The 20,909-nt window shown below is 46.5% G+C and overlaps 1 protein-coding gene across 1 annotated transcript in view; it reads right to left on the bottom strand.

The window, feature by feature from the left end:
* Positions 1 to 20,909, bottom strand: part of PANX1 (pannexin 1) — a 38,837-nt gene that overhangs the window by 15,452 nt on the left and 2,476 nt on the right. Inside the window, exon 2 of the mRNA XM_060104446.1 lies at positions 4,730 to 4,869. Within this exon, the coding sequence (XP_059960429.1) occupies positions 4,730 to 4,869 (140 nt within the window). The remainder of the gene's footprint in view (positions 1 to 4,729; positions 4,870 to 20,909) is intronic.

A 20,909-nucleotide genomic window follows, 5' to 3' on the forward strand; every position in this document is an offset into this window, starting at 1 on the left:
ACAGGCAGGAAACAGAAGTTCAGCTCTGAACAAGCTGTGCCGGAGTCGCGTGCCAGACCTTCAAGTGTTCAAGTTCAGGGTTCAGCTGGGTGTGTGGATCTGGAGCTCAAGAGAGAAGGCTGGGGGCTTCCCTGGTGGCGCAGTGGTTGAGAGTCCACCTGCTGATGCAGGGGACACGGGTTCATGCCCCGGTCCGGGAAGATCCCACATGCCACGGAGCGGCTGGGCCCGTCAGCCATGGCCGCTGAGCCTGCACGTCCGGAGCCTGTGCTCTGCAACGGGAGAGGCCACAACAGTGAGAGGCCTGCATACCGCAAAAAAAAAAAAAAAAAAAAAAAAGAAAAAAGAAAAAAAGAGAGAAGGCTGGGTTGGAGACAAAGACCTGGCTGTGAACAGCCCATGGAAAGAAACTGAAACCAGGGACATGAAATGGTCCAGGGAGGGGGTGCAGAGGAGGTGGCCTAGGACAGAAATCCAACTTCTCAGAGGTGGACAAAGGGAGACTCTAACCAGAGAGTCGAGAGAGCATCTGCAGGAGGGCGTGGTCCACCGGACTGGATGTCAGAGAGAAGCCAAGTAGCATAAGCCCCAGCGAGTGAGAATTAACTTTGCAACAGGGAGGTCGTAGGTGACCCTGGGCAAGACCAGTTTGGTGGAGACGGACATGCTAAAATGTCAGTGGGAAGAGAGCCTGTGAGAAGGGATGGGTTGAGGATGCAGAGGAGAAAGATGGGGAGGAGGTGTTCCTGCAGCCAGGGAGGGGGATCCAGAGCACAGTGGGTCACACAGGAGAGCAGCTTCATTCGGGAGAAGGGACCTCATCCATTCACCAAAAGGACAGAGAAGGCTGGTGCTGCGTGGGGACATTGGGGATGTGTGATGGCAGGGAGCTGAGGGTGTTCTCATGTCCGAGCTTCCGTCTGCTCTGAAGGGGGTGGGGGAGGGTCTTGGAGGGCAGGAGGTGGTGGTAGGGAGTGGGATGTCCTAACGTAGCTCCAGGTAATGAGGCACACAGAGTGAGGCATCCACCAGAACAGTGACAAGTGGAAAGGGGGTGAAAGTCCTTGGAGACAGAGAATGGTACATCAGATGTGTATCTGGGAGGACACAGAAGGCACCCTAGGGTAACGAACTCTCACCAAAGTCCTGAATGAATGAGTGGGTGGGGATGATGTAGCTCGGTGTTGAGAACGACGAACTAATCTAAGGAGGCGGGTTTTTACATGACGGAAGCACAGACAGAGTGAGGAGTAAAGATGTGGGAAGCCGACACACATCTCCATGTCCACCCTGAATTAAGGACCTCCTGGGTCAGCAGTGGGCTCCCCCACTGGACAGCTCTTCTGCTGGAAAGACCCTCTTGGTGCCCAGCTAAAGTTCACCAACTGGTAACTTTCACTAACAGGCGAGAGTCTAGATTTCTGAAGCCACACAAATCAAACCTGCACCTTTTCACATGTGAAAAACACCTGAAATTTGACAGAGGCCATGTGCTCAACCCATCTGGCCATGGGACTTTGGACAAGGCATCGCCTGCCGTTGTCCTCCGCATCCCCTCTGTGAAATGAGGAGCCTGGAGGAGATGGTCCCAGCCAGCTGAAGAGTCATGAGTCCACTGAGTGTGGAGAGGCCAAAAGAAAACCAACAGGAAAAGCTTTCTAAACTTGAAAAAGAATCCAACAACCCAACATTTGGGCATGTACTCAAAAGAACCGAAAGCAGGGACTCGAACAGATATCTATACACCCATGTTCACAGCAGCATTATTCACAAAAGCCAAGAGGTGGAAGCAACTCAAGTATCCACTGATGGATGAATGGATAAACAAAATGTGACATACACATACAATGGAATATTATGCAGCCTTTAAAAGGAAGAGGATTCCGATGCATGCTACAACACGGGTGAAACTTGAAAACATTATGCTAAGTGAAATAAGCCAGACACAAAAGAACAAATATTATTTGATTCTACTTATATGAGGTACCTAGAGTAGGCAGACTCAAAGAGACAGAGAGCAGAGTGGTGGTTGCCAGGGTTGGGGAAGGGGAGACAGGGAGTTAGTGTTTAATGAGTACAGAGTGTCAGTTTGGGAAGACAAAAATGTTCAGATGGATGGTGATAATGGCTGCACAACAGTGTGAATGTACTTAATACCACTGAACTGCACACCTAAAAATGGCTAAAACGGTGAATCTTACGATGTGTATACTTTCTCACATACACACACCACTTGAAAAGGCATCAATGTGAAAATAAGGCAGCTGTGATTACAGAATCTGGCCTGGCTAAGAAAGTCACACTTATCCAGGTAAGATCCTCCTACCTTATCTGGATCTCCTGTGGGTCTGTTTCAAGTTCTGGGTTTTCTCTCATACTCTGGTTATTTTTGATTGAGTGCTGAACATCACATGTGAAAAACCGGAGCGAGAATCTGAGGCTCTGGATGAAGTTACTTCCTCCAGGGAGGACTGGCTTGTTTTTGCTTCTGGCTGGCAGGTGGACTAGAGACACTGACAATCCCAAATCTTCTTCATTCAATCGATACTGAAATGCTCTGAACCAAGACTCTGGACCCTATGAGGGCTGGCTGAACTCTGGATCACCCCTCACTCCTCAGCGATGGCCTTTCAAGCCTACAGTGTTGAACAGGGTCCTTCCAACTTGGGCTATTCAAGTTTTGTCTCCAGCCCTGGGAATCTGGCAAGAACTCTGCTTAGATCCTCAGCCAAACTTCCACCAAAACAAGATAGACGACCATCACCAGAAAGAGAGCTCCTTCATCTTTCACTAACATCGAAAACTTAAGCTTGACTACTCACACTGCTCTACAAGACTTCCCCTCCTATCCTGCAGGGCCAGTGGGAGCCCAGAGACCTGATTCTCATCTTACAGCCAGCAACTTAGTCCTGTGACTCCTGGCCATGACCTCTCAAGGTGTCCTTATCCTCACGTGTAAAATGCATTTGGATCACAATCTTTGAATTTCTTCCTGCTCTAAAGGTTTTTCAGTCTCTAACGTCCCTGCCAACTCTTACACTGGACAACCCCAGAATATACATTCTTCTTCTGTGGACCCAACAATCTCCAGCCCAGCCACTGATTACAACTTTCCATTCTCAGAAGACCATTAAAATAGACAGATTTAAACTACAACAGTATGCATTTAGATTTTCAAACAAAGATGTTCAGTTTCTAGAACTGTGCCCATTCACATGGAAGATCCTTATTACTTGCTGCCAGGGCTACTACGTCATGCAAAGTTGATAAGGACCCAACTGACGCTAAGGCCGAAAGTCAAAGAGAAAAGCCCAACCCCAAAGAAGAAAGGAGTCAGTGTAGGGCATCACTGTGCCAAATGGCACGCAATACATAAACATGAGGGAAACAAGCCTGAGTCACAGCAAAGGACTTAAACTGTTCTTTTTAAAAAGGAAGTATGCTGACTGTGTGTTCAGCAACAGGTCAAGGCAGGAGAGAGTCAAACAAACACCAGCCTTTGGCTTTTTAGAAGCTAACATACCAGGACTTCCTGGGTGCTGCAGTGGTTAAGAATCGCCTGCCCATGCAGGGGACACGGGTTTGAGCCCTGGTCTGGGAAGATCCCACATGCCGTGGAGCAACTAAGCCCACACGCCACAACTACTGAGCCCACGTGCCACATCTACGGAAGCCCACATGCCTAGAGCCCATGCTCTGCAACAAGAGAAGCCACTGCAATGAGAAGCCCGCGCGCTGCAATAAAGAATAGCCCCTGCTCGCCACAACTAGAGAAAGCCTGCACGCAGCAACGAAGACCCAATGCAGCCACAAATAAATAAATAAATAAATAAATAATAAAGAAAAAAGCTAACATACCATGCTTTCCTTGGTGGATGCTGAAGATGCACAAACATTCTATTCATTTTCATGATGAACAAAAGAACCAGTGGCTGAAAGTAATGACAGGCTGAAACAAAGTCCTACTTTCACAAGTATGGAGAAGACCCAGCAGAGCTGCTTCATTATGCAGAGAACGTCCTCCTGCACAAACCTGCCAACTCTGGCCCAAGTTCCACACTGCCCAGCCTTTGTGAGCCCCGCCTCCACGCTCCCCCGACCACGGAGCTCCCGACCTGCTCCTCTTCTCTGCAGGACATTGGTGTCTCCCAGGTAGCATCTCCCCTTCCTTGCAGCATGTGGACCCATCAGAAAGCAAAGGCATGTATTCCAAAAGCTGTGCTGCAATCAATACCCCCAGACGGAGTCACCCCTGGGCTTCTCGATGCTGCAGTAACACATGCGCTGGAAGCTATTGACCTCTACGTTGGTCCTTACTTTTTCCAAGAGACCCTGCGTGTGGTGGAATAGAAGCTGGCCGAAGCTCTGAGTCCCAACTCTGCTGTTCTCTAACAAAGCTCATTGAGGCATAAAAAATGTACTGAGAGCCTCATATGGTTCAGACACCGCTGGGCATCAAGGGTAGAGAGGCCACCGAGACACATGAGGTGCCGGCCACTATAGAGCTAAAATCAAGGAGCACCTCAGTTTCCCATCTGCTCAAGGAAGGTGCTGGACCGAGTAATCTCTGAGGTTCCTTCTGATTTTAACGTGCTACAGTTTTGCGATCTGAGTTACAGCCCTGGTTGGCCACACGCATCCAGGTGGCTTTGGAGTGGTGCAGCCTCTCTGGGCCTCAGTTCCCACGTCTATAAAGCAAACAGGTGAGACTTGCAATGTCCCCAGTTACCTTATGCAGACACAATGGAAGGTTTCCAGAGTCACCCTGCAAGGAGTCCTTCTGCTGGACGGCTGCCCAACAATAAGAGTCCACGAAGGAGGCCTGACGCCACGAGAAAGAACTGGGGGAGAAGCAGCTTATCTGGGTACCTAAGAAGCAAGAACAGATTGTTCCAAGTAAATGAAAGTGCAGGTGTCTGGACCCTTCCTGCCCCACCCATAATCCCTCCCTCCCTGCCTCAGACTTTCAGGTGTTCGCTAAGTCACCAAACACCACTACAGGAGCGAGGCCAGCACCAAAACCAAACCCCCAAGTCTGCAGTAAAGCTGAATATGTGCGAGCTTTCTGGCCAACACTGGTCATGACAGCAGCTTGGGCGCAGGTGGGGAAAAACCCTTGAAAGAAGTGAAACCATCATAAAGGAAAAGTGAGCAGGAAAGGAACCAGAGCCAAACATGTGCAAAGGAAACACGCTGAGTTGGTTTAATTTGGGGTGAGGATTGAGAGAAAGGAGAGGGTTATAGGGTGGGGAGTAGGAAGCGAGGAGGAGAGTCAATACAGAAAATTGAACCAGAAAAGGAGTCCTTTTTAGAGCAAAGAAACAAAGAACATTCAGCCTGAGGAAGAGAAGGCTGAGGGAACATTTGGTAATACATCACTGGACGGCAAATCGATCACTTTCCACCTCCTCTAAGAAAAAAGAAGGCACAGGCCAAAACTGCAACCCAAGTGGTTTCCATTCAGAAGGCAGATGCTCCAAACTGCAAACCTACAGGCAGGGAGATGGGCGCGGGATGGGAAACCGGGAGAGCTGGGTCCCACTCAGGGCTCTGCCGTTAACTTGCTCTTCTGGGAAGGAGTTCTGGACCTCGGTTTTCACCTCTGCAAACTGAGAACTACATCGCTCCGCAAATGCTACCGTTACTACCTGGAAGATTCTTCATGTCCCTGAGTGCCTCCTGACTCACATGGGCCACCGTGGAAAACAGGCTAGTAGGACTTTTGGGGTGCGGAGCTGAAGCTGTGTCTCCCCGCCTTGCCAGCAGGCAGAGGGCCTGGTGCTGCGCCTGTCCTGGCAGCCCTGAGCCCAGCCCCACTCCCCTGACCCATCAAGCAGGTACAGGAACATGTGTCCCTTCCAGGCACAGGGACCAGCTGCTGGGGGACAGCTGACACACTCTCTTCCACAGCCTGCACAGCGGGAGAGTGCCAAGTGCCTGGGCTCTGACGTTAGCTGTATCTAAACCTAACTTGGACCCTCACAGCCGGGTGACCTCAGGTCACTTACTTACAAAGCCAGGGATCTCCAAATGGGGATGACGTTAATGTCTAGATTCTGAGTAGTGTACCTGGTTCCCGGCAGTTGCACACGGCACATCCTTCTGTACCAGGTGGCTAGCAGATTCTGTTACAGCTTTAAAGATGGGGGAGGGGGGTGCCCACCATTCTCCCTCCCCACCCTGCAGAGAGGACAGGACAGTAGGAAGACACTGAGCTGGACTTCCCTGGTCCCTTTATGAGGGACATAAAAAGCCTCAAAGGGTCGCCCTCCTCTGGTGAGGGTTGGCCTTTATACTTGTGACAGGAGAGGGTAGTGATGGGTATGTTGTCTGGAGAGTAGATTCTTGTGGTGAAGGGGGTACAACAGGCCAGGCTCTGAGTACCCCCTCTTCTTCAGCAGGTGCCTTTATGCCCACAGACATCAAGAAGGGACCTCTCAGATAGAGCCCTTGGAGATGACTGTGAAAAGTCGCACACTTTCTGAAAGCATCCTCTAATAGGGTAACTTCTTCCCAACCAGGAATGGTTTAAATATGAGTTGGGGGTGGGAAAGACATTTAAGGTCCCTTCCAACTCTTATCCCATTAAACTTGAGTTCTTACATTTTATAAAAAATAGAGCAATCAGGATAGCACAGGACCCCGGGGCTAGCCTCATTCTGCTCTTGCATCAGTATTCCTCTGTCAAATGCTTCTAATGAGGTCCAGACACCAAGGCTTACTAGGCATAAAACAGCAGATACTGTAAGAAGGACAGACAGGCCTCAGGTTATAGATGGATGGTTTCTGGCAAGATGCTTGCTTAGCAGCATCTGCCCAAACACATTCTCCTGAAAATGGACAATGCTGTTAGGATTTCATGGAAACCCATCTGGCCTGTAGTCCTCGTGCATGTAGCCGGCATCTAGTAACCTTCGTTCCATAGGAAAAGTGCTTCAAGTTGTCCTGGGATGTCAGGGGCCTCCCCCAGGGCAGTGATGGAAACTTCTGGAGCATAAATAACTCTACTTTTTCACACCAAAGCTTTTGCAAACGAAGAAGAAAGGAAATTTAACAGAGTCTACAGACAGAGGTTGAGCACAGGTTGAGCTCCTAAGTAAATATTCCTCATCTGGAATGGAAGATCAGAAGAAAAGACAACCAGTATTCACAGGACACCAAGCCACCTTTAAATCATTACATTACCTCATTTAAACCTCACAACCAAATCGAGGGAGGGGAATAGACAGATAGATAGGTCTTATCTTCATTTTACCCTGGAGGAAACCGAAGCTCACAGTAATTCAGCAATCCCTCACCCAAGGAAGTCAGTGGTAGCATCAGAATTTGAATCTGCATCTAACTCTCAGTCTCTTAAAATGCTCCTCTCTGGACCAGTCACTCCAACAAGGCCGAGCTGGAGAAGGTCCCGGGAGCCAGGGCTCTGGTGGGGCAGGGTGGTTTGAACACTCAGTTACTCCAACTAACCAGCATGGGCAGAGCTTCTTAGCAAGGGTCAAGGTCAAATCTGAGAAAAGGAGCAGATCAAGCCCTGGGTATTGGATATTCCCAGGCCAGAAACGGGAAACAAAGGAAGTCAAGAGTCAGGCAGGGGCAGGAGCCGAATTGGGAGTGGAGTGCAGGAGTAAAGGGAGGGACCTGCAGGAGGTCCACGCAGGAGGGTGCAGGGACCTGCCCGAGCTGGGCTGTGCAGCCCTACAGCTTCACCCAGGGCCTGACAGCCTCACCTGGCCTAAAAGCACCCATGTCAGGAGGCTCAGCTGCAGCCATGCGGCTAGGATGCTGGGGACCTGGACCCTCGTGATTCATCTCCAAATGTTAACTCCACATCCTTTATCTCATTTACTCTTCAGAATGACACTGGGGGCTTCCCTGGTGGCGCAAGTGGTTGGGAGTCCGCCTACCGATGCGGGGGACATGGGTTTGTGCCCCGGTCCGGGAAGATCCCACATGCCGCGGAGCGGCTAGGCTCATGAGCCATGGCCGCTGAGCCTGCGCGTCTGGAGCCTGTGCTCCGCAACAGGAGAGGCCACAACAGTGAGAGGCCCGCGTACCGCAAAAAAAAAAAAATGATATTGGGGGGGTGATGATTTTGTAACGGATAAAAATGTCAAAATCACTATGTTGTGCACCAGGAACTAGCACAGTGTTGTAGGTCAACTGTACTTCACAAACAAACAAACTCATAGAAAAAGAGATCAGATTTGTGGTTACCAGAGGTGGAAGATGGGGGCCGGGGGAACTGGATGAAGGCTGTCAAATGTACAAACTTCCAGTTATAAGGTAAATAAGTGTTAGGGACGTAACATGCAACATGACACATATAATGAACACTGCTGTATGTTCTATATGAAAGTGGTTAAGAGAGCAAATCCTAAGAGTTCTCATCACAAAGAAAAATTGTTTTTCCTTTTATTTTGTATCTGTATGAGACAATGGGTGTTCACTAAACTCATGTGGTAATCATTTCAGGATGCATGTAAGTCAAATCATTACCCTGTACACTTTAAAGTTATACAGTGCTGACTGTTAGTGATACCTCAATAAAACTGGAAGAAAAAACCAAAAATATTGGGAGGCAAACAGGTGTTTTATATATTTTCCTAGTAGTCTTCCAGTAAGGAGAGATTCCGGTCTCCTTCCTCCACCTTTTTTTTTTTTTTTTTGCGGTACGCGGGCCTCTCACTGTTGTGGCCTCTCCCGTTGTGGAGCACAGGCTCCGGATGTGCAGGCTCAGCGGCCATGGCCCACGGGCCCAGCTGCTCCGTGGCATGTGGGATCTTCCCGGACCGGGGTACGAACCCATGTCCCCTGCATCAGAAGGTGGACTCTCAACCACTGCGCCACCAGGGAAGCTCCCCTCCACCTTTTTAAACTGTTGCCAGATCATTCACCCTCAAGCTCAGTTCTGATCTTGACACTCCCTTGGCTCAACATTTTTTCATTGGTTCCCCGCCACCCAGAAGACAAATCCAAACTGATGCTCCAATCCAACCCAATTATTGCTGTGGCTTGTACAGGCCCCATCTGCTCCTAAATCTGTGCCTTTCCTCACATCAATTCCTCTGCCTGGGGGGCCCTCTCTCCAATACTTGTTAAAGTCAGTGCCCCTCCATGTCCACCTCCATGGCCCATCCTTCAAAGCCCAGCTCAGATATCACCCTCTGCATGAAACTGTCCCCACTCAACTCCCAGAGCCCTTTAAAGCCATCAGAGACAGATAATCACCTTCAACCATGTTGTACAGACATGCACGTCTTATCTCCTCTAGTAATATCTCAACTCTTGACTAGCAGAGTGGACATACACACACACACACACTCTCTCTCTCTCTCTCTCTCTCTCTCTCTCTCTCTTTCCCTCCCTCCGTTCCTCCTTCCCTCCCTCTCAACTTCATAGAGCACACTGTATCAAAAAAATAACACCTGTCTGGGTGCTTTAAACATTCCCAAGTACTATGATAAATAGTATCTCAACTAACAGTCAAGTCTCCCTGTCAGATACCACTATCCCAGCTGAGGAAACAGTCCCTAATCCACAGTGATCCTCCAGCCTGGGTCCCATGCCCTTTCCACTCCGCTCTGCCACGTGTTGGTTGAATGAGGGCACTCTGATTTCTAGGGAGTAGCTTTAAGTGAGATTTGCATCGCCTTTCACAACTGTACAGAAACCGAGAAGTAAGTTTTGGCTTTACACCAAGAACAATACCACCACTTCTGTCCAGCTGAGAGTGCAGACAGAGCTGTGGGCTTTCCATATGTGTCTGGCCGGATAGAACGAAAGATCATGGGCAGGAAACGTGTGCTCCGGGGGCTCCGTGGCAGCAGCTGCAACATCTGCTAACAAGTGACCCACGTCACAGACATCCCTCCACCCACCCTCCGGGCCCCGGTCTGGAGCCTAGGGCGCGGGTCACCCCTTCTCCTAAGTGTCAGCCCAGCTAAAACCTGTTCCTGTACCACAGACGCAGCTGGTGGAGAACCAGAGGATAACACAGCCTGAGGGAAGACAGGACGGGAGCCAGGGAGGTGGGCCAGCCCAGCAGCTTCTCCGTGGCACCAACACTAGCTAGTGCAAGGCTAGTGCAAGGCTCTCTGTTCCTGGTCCACCCCATCCGGAGGGGCTTTGGCCTCGTTTTGCTGTCCCTCTTTTTTTTTTTTTTCCTTTGCGGTACGCAGGCCCCTCACTGCTGTGGCCTCTCCCGTTGCGGAGCACAAGCTCCGGACGTGCAGGCTCAGTGGCCATGGCTCACGGGCCCAGCCACTCCGCGGCATGTGGGATCTTCCCGGACCGGGGCATGAACCCGTGTCCCCTGCATCGGCAGGCGGACTCTCAACCACTGCGCCACCAGGGAAGCCCTGTCCCTCTTTTTTTGATAAGCTTTCTTTTCATTCTTCTCATTATTATCACCCAGTTGGTTAGGAGGGCCCACGTCTGAAGGGCTGTGAGTTCTGAGCAAGCCCCCAGCATCTTCTGACAAACATATGCATCCTCCCTCCCCGGGTGCTGTGTGGGAAGTTATCTGCGTTGCTTCTGCATTTAAATGCTACACGCAACTGTGCAGGTAGCGCAGGAATCAGGCTTCCTGAGAAGTTAATGCAACTCACCAAAATCGCAAGTTCAACAAAACACCAGTAGAAAGATCTAGGTAACTGCCTGGGAGGACATTAGAGGGATTTTCAAACGGAAGAGATTCTAACCTGGTAACCAGCACAGTGACGAGAAGGGGCAGCAGAAGCCAGAAAAGGGAACCACCCCTTGCTGTGTACTCTGACCCCATTTTAAAAATGAGGAAAGTGAGGATCTCGTGACTAGTGGGTTATAGAGATGGGGTATCAACCCAGGTTTCCATCTTTACCTTCCAAACAGGAGGACGAGGAGGCAGGAAGCACAGGTTATTGAAGAAAGTTGGGTCAGGAAAGGTCAAAAGAGAAGGAGGGAGACAGGAAAGTTTCTTTGAACAAAACAGTAAGTCCTTAAGCCCTTAACAGGGCTTGCTGTTTCTGGGAGGCAGAAAGGGAACACAGCAGTCATTACTATCGATAGAATATTTTAAAAGTTTGCAAAATGTTTTTATTTTGCAAAACAAAAACTCAGTTCTATTTCACTTTAATGTAAATGATACACTTACACACACCATTCACACATATATATACACATACCCAGGGGATCCAGGTAGGTCATAATACAACCTATGAAGCACTGAATCTGAAAGTTCTTGCTATATTTTAAGGTTGCCAAAAAAACTGAAAACAACTGTATTATAAACTCTCAAGTTCAATGGGAATAATCACATAGAAAGGGACCCTGATTGTGTGGTAGAGAAAGAGATGGGTAGTGGTCAGCGCTTAAAAATAAACATGAAATAGTAACAAGAACTCACAAGGATGAAACAGGCCTGAATCTGTTTCAAGCACCTTCGACACCAACATAAGACCAAATGAAGTCTGTCCCAAAGGATCCGTTCTTGCCATATACTCAGAGAGCCCAACCCTGATAAAATAGAGTAAAATTCCAAGAATCTCAGGACTACTTCTCTCTCTAAAAAAGAAACAAATTCCTCTCCTTTCACCTCTCCAGGCGACTTCAAACCAACATCTAGCTTCAAACACAAGCAAATAAATAAAGTCCCAAATGGTCCATTCTTGCCTTCACTTTTGCTTTGTGGAAGCTGACCCCACAGCCCAGGTGTTTTAAACCTGTGTGAAAATATATAAGTACTCTTTGTAGCCCAGACTGAAAAAACTGAATTGGAATGATAGTTTCTTTTCCTTTAAACCAAGTTGATTCACCAGTTCTTTTTTTTTCCCATGGCTAAGCCTGGTTTTTAAAGACAACCCAACCAGAGCTAATATCTGCTCCTTGATAAGATGGGCATAATCTAGTGTTATCTTCTAAATGAGTCCCAAGAAGTCCCCAGATACTTCACTACCCATCCCAAGCAATAAACTGTTTGTCATTTCTGCATGAATAGTTTTCTGCTTCTGGGTCTACCAAATTAGACAAAGGCCCATCAGCGCACAATGCTCTCACGTATGGAGGGGAATAACAGCCCGGACCGCATGGTCCAGGATTTGTGACTACAGGGCAGAAAGCCAAGGGAACATACAGTCAAGGTGGCGAGCCTCTGATGGAAACTGCAGGGCTCCTTTAATTCAGTCAAGAAGGATGGTGTAAACAATATAATATTACACGGCCTGCTAAGTGCAAAAGCGGAAGTGCAAAGGGAGCTAGACAGAGACCAGAACCTGAAGGAACCATGAGGCCAGCACTATACCCAGAAGAACAGACTAGACAACTAAGCAGCAGTTTGAAGTGTCACTTTCCTGAGGTGGAGAATCCAGTCCCTTAGTACATCCGGAACGTCTAGACCACACAAAAGAAGAACTTGTATTCATCCAATGTAAAATCTGACAACTGTCCAGTGAATAAAGTTTCAGTGACCTGGGTACCAGGGAAAAAAGATATGAGAACTTAATGTTCTAGTAAAGATGCAAAAAAAAAAAGTACTCAATGTATTTAAATATTATTTTTTAAAAAATTTTCATCATCTGAGATTAACTAGTTCAAACATACAGAAAATTACAGAAAATAATATAACAGATACCTAGGGGTTTAAAACAATATTGACATTTTGCTTTGTTTACCTCATCTCTTTTTTAAAATTAAACATTTTATTTTGAATTATTTTCAGACCTATAGAAAAGTTACAAGAATATTACAACCATATTCACCTATAAAAAAGAAGGAAATCCTGCAATTTGTGTCAACACGGATGGACCTTGAGGGCATTATGTTTAGTGAAATAAATTAGACAGAGAAAGACAAATAGTTCTGATCTTATCTATATGTTTTATCTAATAGAACTGAACTCACTGAGACAGAAAACAGATTGGTAGTTGACAGAGGCCGGGCATGGTGGGCTGAGGGAAATGGGTAAGGGTGGTCAGAAGGTAAAAACTTCCAGTTATAAGATATATAAATTCTGGGATGTAACGTCAGCACAGTGCCTATAGTTAACCATACCGTATGGTACATTTGAAAGCTAAGCAAGTAGATCTTTAAAGTTCTCATCATAAGAAAAAGAAATTATAACTATTTGAGGTGATGATATTAATGAAATTTACTGTGGTGATCATTTCACAATAGATACATAGATCAATTCATTATGTTCCACACCTTAAACTTATGCAATGTTATGTGTCAATTACAGCTCAATAAAACTGGAAAAAATAAATAAAATTTGTAAACGTATAAAATACAGTATCACCATAAAAAATAACATTACAATAAAATACCACATTGTCAACATTCTGCCACACATCCTGCTTTTATATACATGTATGTATAATAAATACCTTTTTTCTGAAACACTTGCGGAGATTATGAACCTTTCCTCTCAAAATGTGTATCTTCTAAAATAAGATATTCTCTTACATAACCCAGTTCAATTACCAAATTAAAAGCAACAACAAAAAAACGAAAACACTACTGCTATCTATATTCAGATTTCCCGAACTATCCTTTACAGCAATTTTTTTTTTCCTCTACTCAGGATCCAATCCCGCACCACACACAGTGCATTCAGATGTCATGTCTCTCTAGTCGCTTTATCCTGGGAGGGTTCCACAGCCCTTCCCTCTCATTCAAGACCCTAACGTGTGAAGAGCATTGGCCCTCTGTTTTGTGCGACACCCCTTCATTTGTGTTTGTTCATTGTTTCTCCATGTTCTGATCTAGGTTCTGCATTATTGGCAGGGATCCCAATAAGGGAAGGGTTGTTGGTCATCCACAGGACACCCCTGGAGGTGCCTGACAACAGTTTCCTCCATGACAGGTAAGGTCACCTATGATGGTCACTTGGTTAAGGTGCCTTCTGCCAGGGCTCTGCTGTAAAAGTGCCTTTTTCCCTTGAGAAATAAGTGGTCTATGGGGAGACGACCCTCCTAGACTGTAAGTATTCTGCTCCCCTACAAGCTTTCATCCAGTGGTGAATCAAATACTTCAACTGTGGTTGCAAAATGAAGATTTTCCAACTTTATTCTTCCCTCTACATTTATTAGCTGGCATTATACTATAATGCCATAATATATGTATATATATGTATATATATTATATATATATACATTATATATATATATATATATACATATATATATACTATAAACACCTTCCCCACATTTTTTTCTTTTTTAGCATAAACATGGACTCATGTAGTCTTTTGTTTTTCAATATTTTATAATCCGTTACTTTTATTTATTTTGATGCTTAAATTGTTTCAAACTAGCTCCTGTACCTAATATGCTCCCCTTGGTTTTGAGCACTTCCATACTTCCTGGCACAAAATGTTCTGGGCTTATCTTGTACTTTCCCTGCCCCAGCCCTAAAATTGGCCACTTCTCCAACGAGCCTTCGGTTCCTTTAGTCGGTAATAAAAAAAAATTTTTTTAAATAAATTTATTTATTTAATTTTTGGCTGCATTGGGTCCTTGTTGTTGCTCGCGGGCTTTCTCTAGTTGTGGTGAGTGGGGGGCTACTCTTCGTTGCAGTGTGCAGGCTTCTCATTGTGGTGGCTTCTCTTGTTGCGGAGCACGGGCTCTAGGCTCGCCAGCTTCAGTAGTTGCAGCATGCAGGCTCAGTAGTTGTGGCTCATAGGCTCTAGAGCACAGGCTCAGTAGTTGTGGTGCATGGGCTTAGTTGCTCTGCAGCATGTGGGATCTTCCCGGACCAGGGCTCGAACCCGTGTCCCGTGTCCCCTGCATTGGCAGGCGGATTCTTAACCACTGCGCCACCAGGGAAGTCCCGGTAATAAAATTTTAAAACAAAGATTTGGATGCTAGCTGTGCTCACTGCTACTGAGATGTCATTGCTCCCAGGCCCTTTCAACAGACACAGATAGGAAATTGATTTGTGTGTGTCTGTGTGTGTGTGTGAGTTTATGATGAGACTTCTAATTCCAGTCCAACACCACTGGGATCTTCCTTGTCTTCCCTCATTCCATGTTTGTATCTTTCTTTCATTTAGACCCTTAGCTCCCAAATACATCAACATAGTTACTCATTGGCTCAATCCTAAAAATTCACACAAAATAATTTCAGAACTTTTAGGGACTTCCTTGGTGGCACAGTCATTAGGAATCCGCCTGCCAATGCAGGGGACACAGGTTCGATCTCTAGTCCGGGAAGATCCCACATGCTGCAGAGCAACTAAGCCCGTGCACCACAACTACTGAGCCCACGGGCCACAACTACTGAAGCCCACACGCTCTGGGCCCTGCGTGCTGCAACTACTGAAGCCCGCGCACCTAGAGCCTGTGCTCCACAAGATAAGCTACCGCAACGAGAAGCCTGTGCACCACAACGAAGAGTAGCACCCCCCGCTGTAACTAGAGAAAGCCCGCACGCAGCAATGAAGACCCAATGCAGCCAAAAATATAAATAAATAATAATAATAATTTCAGAATTTTTAAAGCAAAGACATCTTCTGGTATTTATTTTAAAAGGTTCACTCTGGATGCTATGTCAAAAACTGGCCATTCAGGGTCAAGAACCGAAGTAGAGACAAGTCAGGAATCTATTGCAATAGTCCAAGTGACATAAGAAAGAATGAAATAATGTCATTTGCAGTGACATGGATGGACCTAGAGATTGTCATACTGAGTGAAGTAAGTCAGACAGAGAAAGACAAATATGATACCGCTTATATGTGTAATCTAAAAAAATTTATAAAACAGAAGTAGAGTCGCAGATGTAGAAAACAAATTTATGGTTAACAAGGGGGAAGGGGGGAGGGATAAATTTGGAGATTGGGATTGACACACACACTACTATATATCAAATAGATAACTAATAAGAACCTACTGTATAGCACAGGGAACTCTACCCAATACTCTGTAATGACCTATATGGGAATAGAATCTAAAAAAGAGTGTATATGTGTATATGCATAGCTGATTCACTTTGCTGTATAGCAGAAACTAACACAACATTGTAAATTAACTATACTCTAATAAGAATTAATTTAAAAATAATAAAAATAAAAATAACGATAACACAAATAAAAAAAATAGTCCAGATGAGAGAGAGTATGAAGAAATAGTCACAGCACACGTCTGCCCGAAGTCTCTTCCATCACCTCTAGGTCCTAGCCTGGTCCAGGACAAAGGTTTTGCTTCTATGAAATGAAGATTAACACAAAAGGTAGATGAAAGGTAAAAAGGGAAATTAATACAAACATCTCTGCTATAATACAATTTGTATATTTAAAAAAAAGTAGTATTCTGCAAAATCACTAAAATAACAGAGCTATGGAGTATATAGGATTCAGGCAGATCACTCCAAGTCTCTGCAGGTTTTGTACCGAGAGCACTAATCAAACAGCAACAATCCTGATTAAAAACACAGTAGTGTGATGAAGGGTGTGTAAGAAAGGCTGCTGAATTATGCACCCAAGTAAAAAAGTGAAACACACAAAGCCCAGACAGAACCGCCTGACAGCACCTCCCAAACAGGGCATTTGACCATGTGCAGCCAAGAGGAAGAGCATGGGGCTAATGGGCATCATGTGCGCCATGTTCCTCTGAAGCTTGCTTCATCCAGGTCTTCTTCCTTGGTGGCACAAGTCATTCACATGCTGGAAAAAAAGTATATGAACCAATGTGACTCACACATGATACTGGTGTTCCCTATAGGCTAATCACATATAAGCTACTTTCCATCACAGAATCACCAAGAACAGATGTCATTTACTAAATACTATGATTAGGTAGGAATTAGATGCTCTCACTCAATCGAATAAAAGAACCTGTGAACTAGTAATCATTTAGTGTCATTTGTCAGATGAGGAAACGGAGGCTCAGAGAGCTTAAGCAACTTCCAGAGGCAGACAGCTAATACTTGGTGTAGGTTCCATACAATCCCAAGTGTGTGGCCCTCCTCTTTCCCCAATATGATGACATCCTGAGAACAAGTGACCAGGGGAAAGAGAAGGTGGAGGCAGGGCGGAGTGGAGAAGGACAGGCGCTGTGGACAGCAAGGCCAGCCAGTAACACAAGCAGAGCAGGAAAGGGCCAGAGGCCTAATTTGTGTGAAACAACATGGAAGTCCAGTTAGGTGTGGGGAAGGGGTTTTAGCCTATAGGGAAAAAATTAGGTACATCTATAAGAAGAGGTTCTAGAATCTTTATTTCCTGAACATTGCTTTAAGATCCCATTATATCCAATAGTTATTAAGTTTTCTCTTTTACTTGCTAGTAAGTTGCTTAACCTCTCTGAACCTAATTATTCTTGTTTGCAAAAGCTCATAGAATTCCTATAAGGATTAATGAAATATCTGCCACAGTGCAAGCAGATAGTAAGAACTCAATAAATGGTAGCTGTTTTTATTTCTATGCATCGGGTGCACCATGGTAAGCACTGGAGATACAAAGATATACGGTTCCTTTGTCACATCCTGTATTATTTTCTTCAGTGCATTTATAATTATTTGAATTTCACCGTTCTTACTGGTTTACCTGTTTGTCTTATCTTCTATAAATCTTGAACATAAGCATTGTGAAAGCAGGCCTTGGATAATCGGGATTTGAGATTTAACGGGGCCCCAGCTTGAAACGAGACCCAACTTTGTTAAGTCCTTTTGTATCACATCTCCCTGAAAGTTGCCTTTTAAGAGCTAGATTTTGTAGTTCCTGCAACAAAGAAATCCTATTGTGTTGTAGAAGGCCTTGAGTGTCTAAATTTGGTATTTAATGCCACAGAGCCTTTGTGCCAGCAGCATACCAAAAAGAGCCAAGGACCTTGCTCTCCCCAAGGGCTGTTCCTTCTGTTTCTCTTATGGTACAACAGAGCACAGCTGTTCTCCCGAAGGTATGCAGACCTTGATGGCGTTGGGCTCCACCCAAAAAGCATTTATTGGGCATGGTACCACGGGGGATTCAAAGACAAAGAAAGCGTGGTCCCTGTCCTCCAAGAGCTTGCAGTCCAGGAGGAGACTAAGAATATGAACCACTAATGATAACAAACAAAAAAATTGCATAAGGTAATGGCTGAGCCATGGCAGACGTTCATCCTTGGAGGGAGGAGAGGAGAAAACCCAGGCTGGGAAAGAGCATGAGAAAGGCTCAGAGTCTTTATAAAGTTCACCGTATATTATAAAGGGGAGCACACCACTGTGCCTGGAACAGAGTCCAGCTGGGAATCAGATAAAGGACATCCTGGGATGACATGCTGGGAAGTCTAGACTTGATGCTATGATAATGGCAAGGAGGTCTGGCAGGATGGGTGGAGGGACTGTGTTTTAATATCCTTAGGGCTGTAATTCATGCACCCATGGGCCTGACGCCCTGCTGAAGCTGCAGTGCTGAACTGGGGATGGGGCTGGCCATGATTCTAACAGAGAAGGCACCCTCCCCAGCAAGAAAGCAAGGAGTGGGGAAGATGGCCCCGAGAGTGGGGAGGATGATCCCGTGGCAGCAGGGCCGAGACCCAGAACAAACTAGTAGCTTCTGTGCTGGGTACAAGCTCGTTCTGCTTTCAGGGCACTGTTCCTCATGCACAGGACAGGGAGAGGGCAGAGGACACAGCAGTGCCCGAGAATTCAGGCTTCAGAATCAAAGCTGCAGTCCAGCTCTGCTCTGCGTGCCCTTGAGCACGTTATCTGGCCTCTATTGGCCTCAGTTCCTCATCTGTCAGAGTCATACAGTACCGGGGCGTGTTTAGCAGCTAACCTTTACTGAAAGGTTACTATGTCCCAGACATGGTTCTGGGGCTCACGTGTGTTAATGCATTTAATTCTCACCACCCTGTGAGATAAGTTTTACTATGACCCCATTTATTGATGAGGAAACTGGGGCACAGAGAAATTATGTAACTTGCCCAACGTCTCACAGTGTATGTGTGATGCACCAGGATTGGAACCCAGGCAGTCTGTCTCCAAACTCACATCTTAACCAATATTCCACAGTCTCCCCAGAATTAAAATATACACCTGTTTTGAAGAATTTCTGCTGGGAAAAATATCATGCTAAAAGGACCTAGCACACAGGCAGTGTCAATATATGGTGGCTTCATGTGATAAAGGACTGTTATTAAAAATATACAAAGAGGGCTTCCCTGGTGGCGCAGTAGTTGAGAGTCCGCCTGCCGATGCAGGGGACACGGGTTCGTGCCCCGGTCTGGGAGGATCCCACATGCCGGGAGCGGCTGGGCCCGTGAGCCATGGACGCTGAGCCTGCGCATCCGGAGCCTGTGCTATGCAACGGGAGAGGCCACAACAGTGAGAGGCCCGCGTAACACACACACACACACACACACACACACACACACACACACACAAAATGTGTATAAGTTATATTAATGCAGAGAAAGGGGATTTTACGGCTGTCCAAAGTGTCTACAATGTTCACCTCTAACACATAGTGAAGGAGGTTTATGAATCCTTTACCATGAGAAGGTATTTAGGTACTATCTGTACAATAAAATACCAAAAAAAAATTAACAAAGAAAAACATGTATGTATCAGTAGCCTCTCTGGATAGCAGGCATCTTTCTGGAAAGGGACCAGGAGGCTCCCTTGGTGCTTTGGCTTTAAATGTGAGCTGAGGATGTGCTGTTTTGGGACCTTTGCCCTGAGACCCTAAGTATTAGCCCATTCTTATAGACACCCCTGAAAAGAAGAATCAGTTTTGCCACCTGGTACATGCTTAAGGGAAGCCTGAACACATTTCCAAAGATGTGCCTACAGCAGCCATGACAGAGCAGATGACTTAAGCCACCTGGCTGCTGACTCAGTTGGAGGAAACAAGAAGGGAACCGGGAACTAATAGCAGTGGAAGCAGCTGCAGCTCTCTCTGTCCCCTGGCTCACTGGGGCTGGCCCAACGCCTGCCCTGTAATGACAGCAGCAGAGCAGAGCTAACCCCAAGGGACCAAGTCCCTCTGTCCAGAACTACAGCTGCCTGCTGGGAGGGCAGCAGGGAGAGAAGTCTCCCTGGGCGGACCAGACACCCTTCCCCAGGGGCCCAGTGGCTGCCCCTGCTGCTCATCTGGTCCAGCCACCCTGACACCGGGCATGAAGCATCCTGGTGGGAGACAGGAGCTCTGCTCTCCCAGCGTCTCCTAAGACACCAGGCTAGGGCACCAGAGAGTCAAAGCAGTCCCTGAGGGAGGACATCTCGGTCCCAGGTCCTGAGTAGCCCTAAGCCAAGGGTACTGCAGACCCATCAAAAGACCCCAAGAACAAGAATTCCATTCAGAGTCTGGTCTGTTGAAATGTAGCATGCTTAGGGAATTAGTTTCTTCACCAATTTAGATAAATACTCCTAGAATTTCAGAGTTTGAAGGCCATGTAGCCTAATTATGCTTGTATTCTACACAGAGTTGTCACTCAGCTATTTCCTAAACTAACTCACTAACTCTCTCTCGATATAGATACAGATATAGATATACCTCCAGGTGAAAGGGGCTGCACCTCTAGAGGCATCTGGGGACAGGTGTGGTAGAAATGAAGGTCCTTCTGTGGCACAGAACTCTGACCTCCTGCACCTACCATATAGCAGCATTCGTGTGTTCTATGGAGCCATATAGAATGACACTCATCCACCTTCCACTGAGCCTTTCAACATTTCAAACACAGATTCCTCCTTGCCATAAAAATACTGCGAAAGGAAATGACTGCAAAAGGAAATTTGAGGTACTTGCAATACAACCTATGCTTATAAGTCAAGTGGGGCAACTGAACGGGGTTCATCATGAACGGCAACCAGTCCCTCCTGGCATCAGATGGCTGCTCCTCCACGACAGGGTCCATGTTTCCCTGACTCCTGGGTCCTCAGTGCCCAGCACTGGGTCCAGCCCACAGCTGGTACTCAAGAAACATTTGCTGAAGGGAAAGATTATCTCCAGGACCCAAGCTA

Source organism: Mesoplodon densirostris, chromosome 7 (genome assembly GCF_025265405.1).
Source record: "Mesoplodon densirostris isolate mMesDen1 chromosome 7, mMesDen1 primary haplotype, whole genome shotgun sequence".
Lineage (NCBI taxonomy): Eukaryota > Metazoa > Chordata > Mammalia > Artiodactyla > Ziphiidae > Mesoplodon > Mesoplodon densirostris.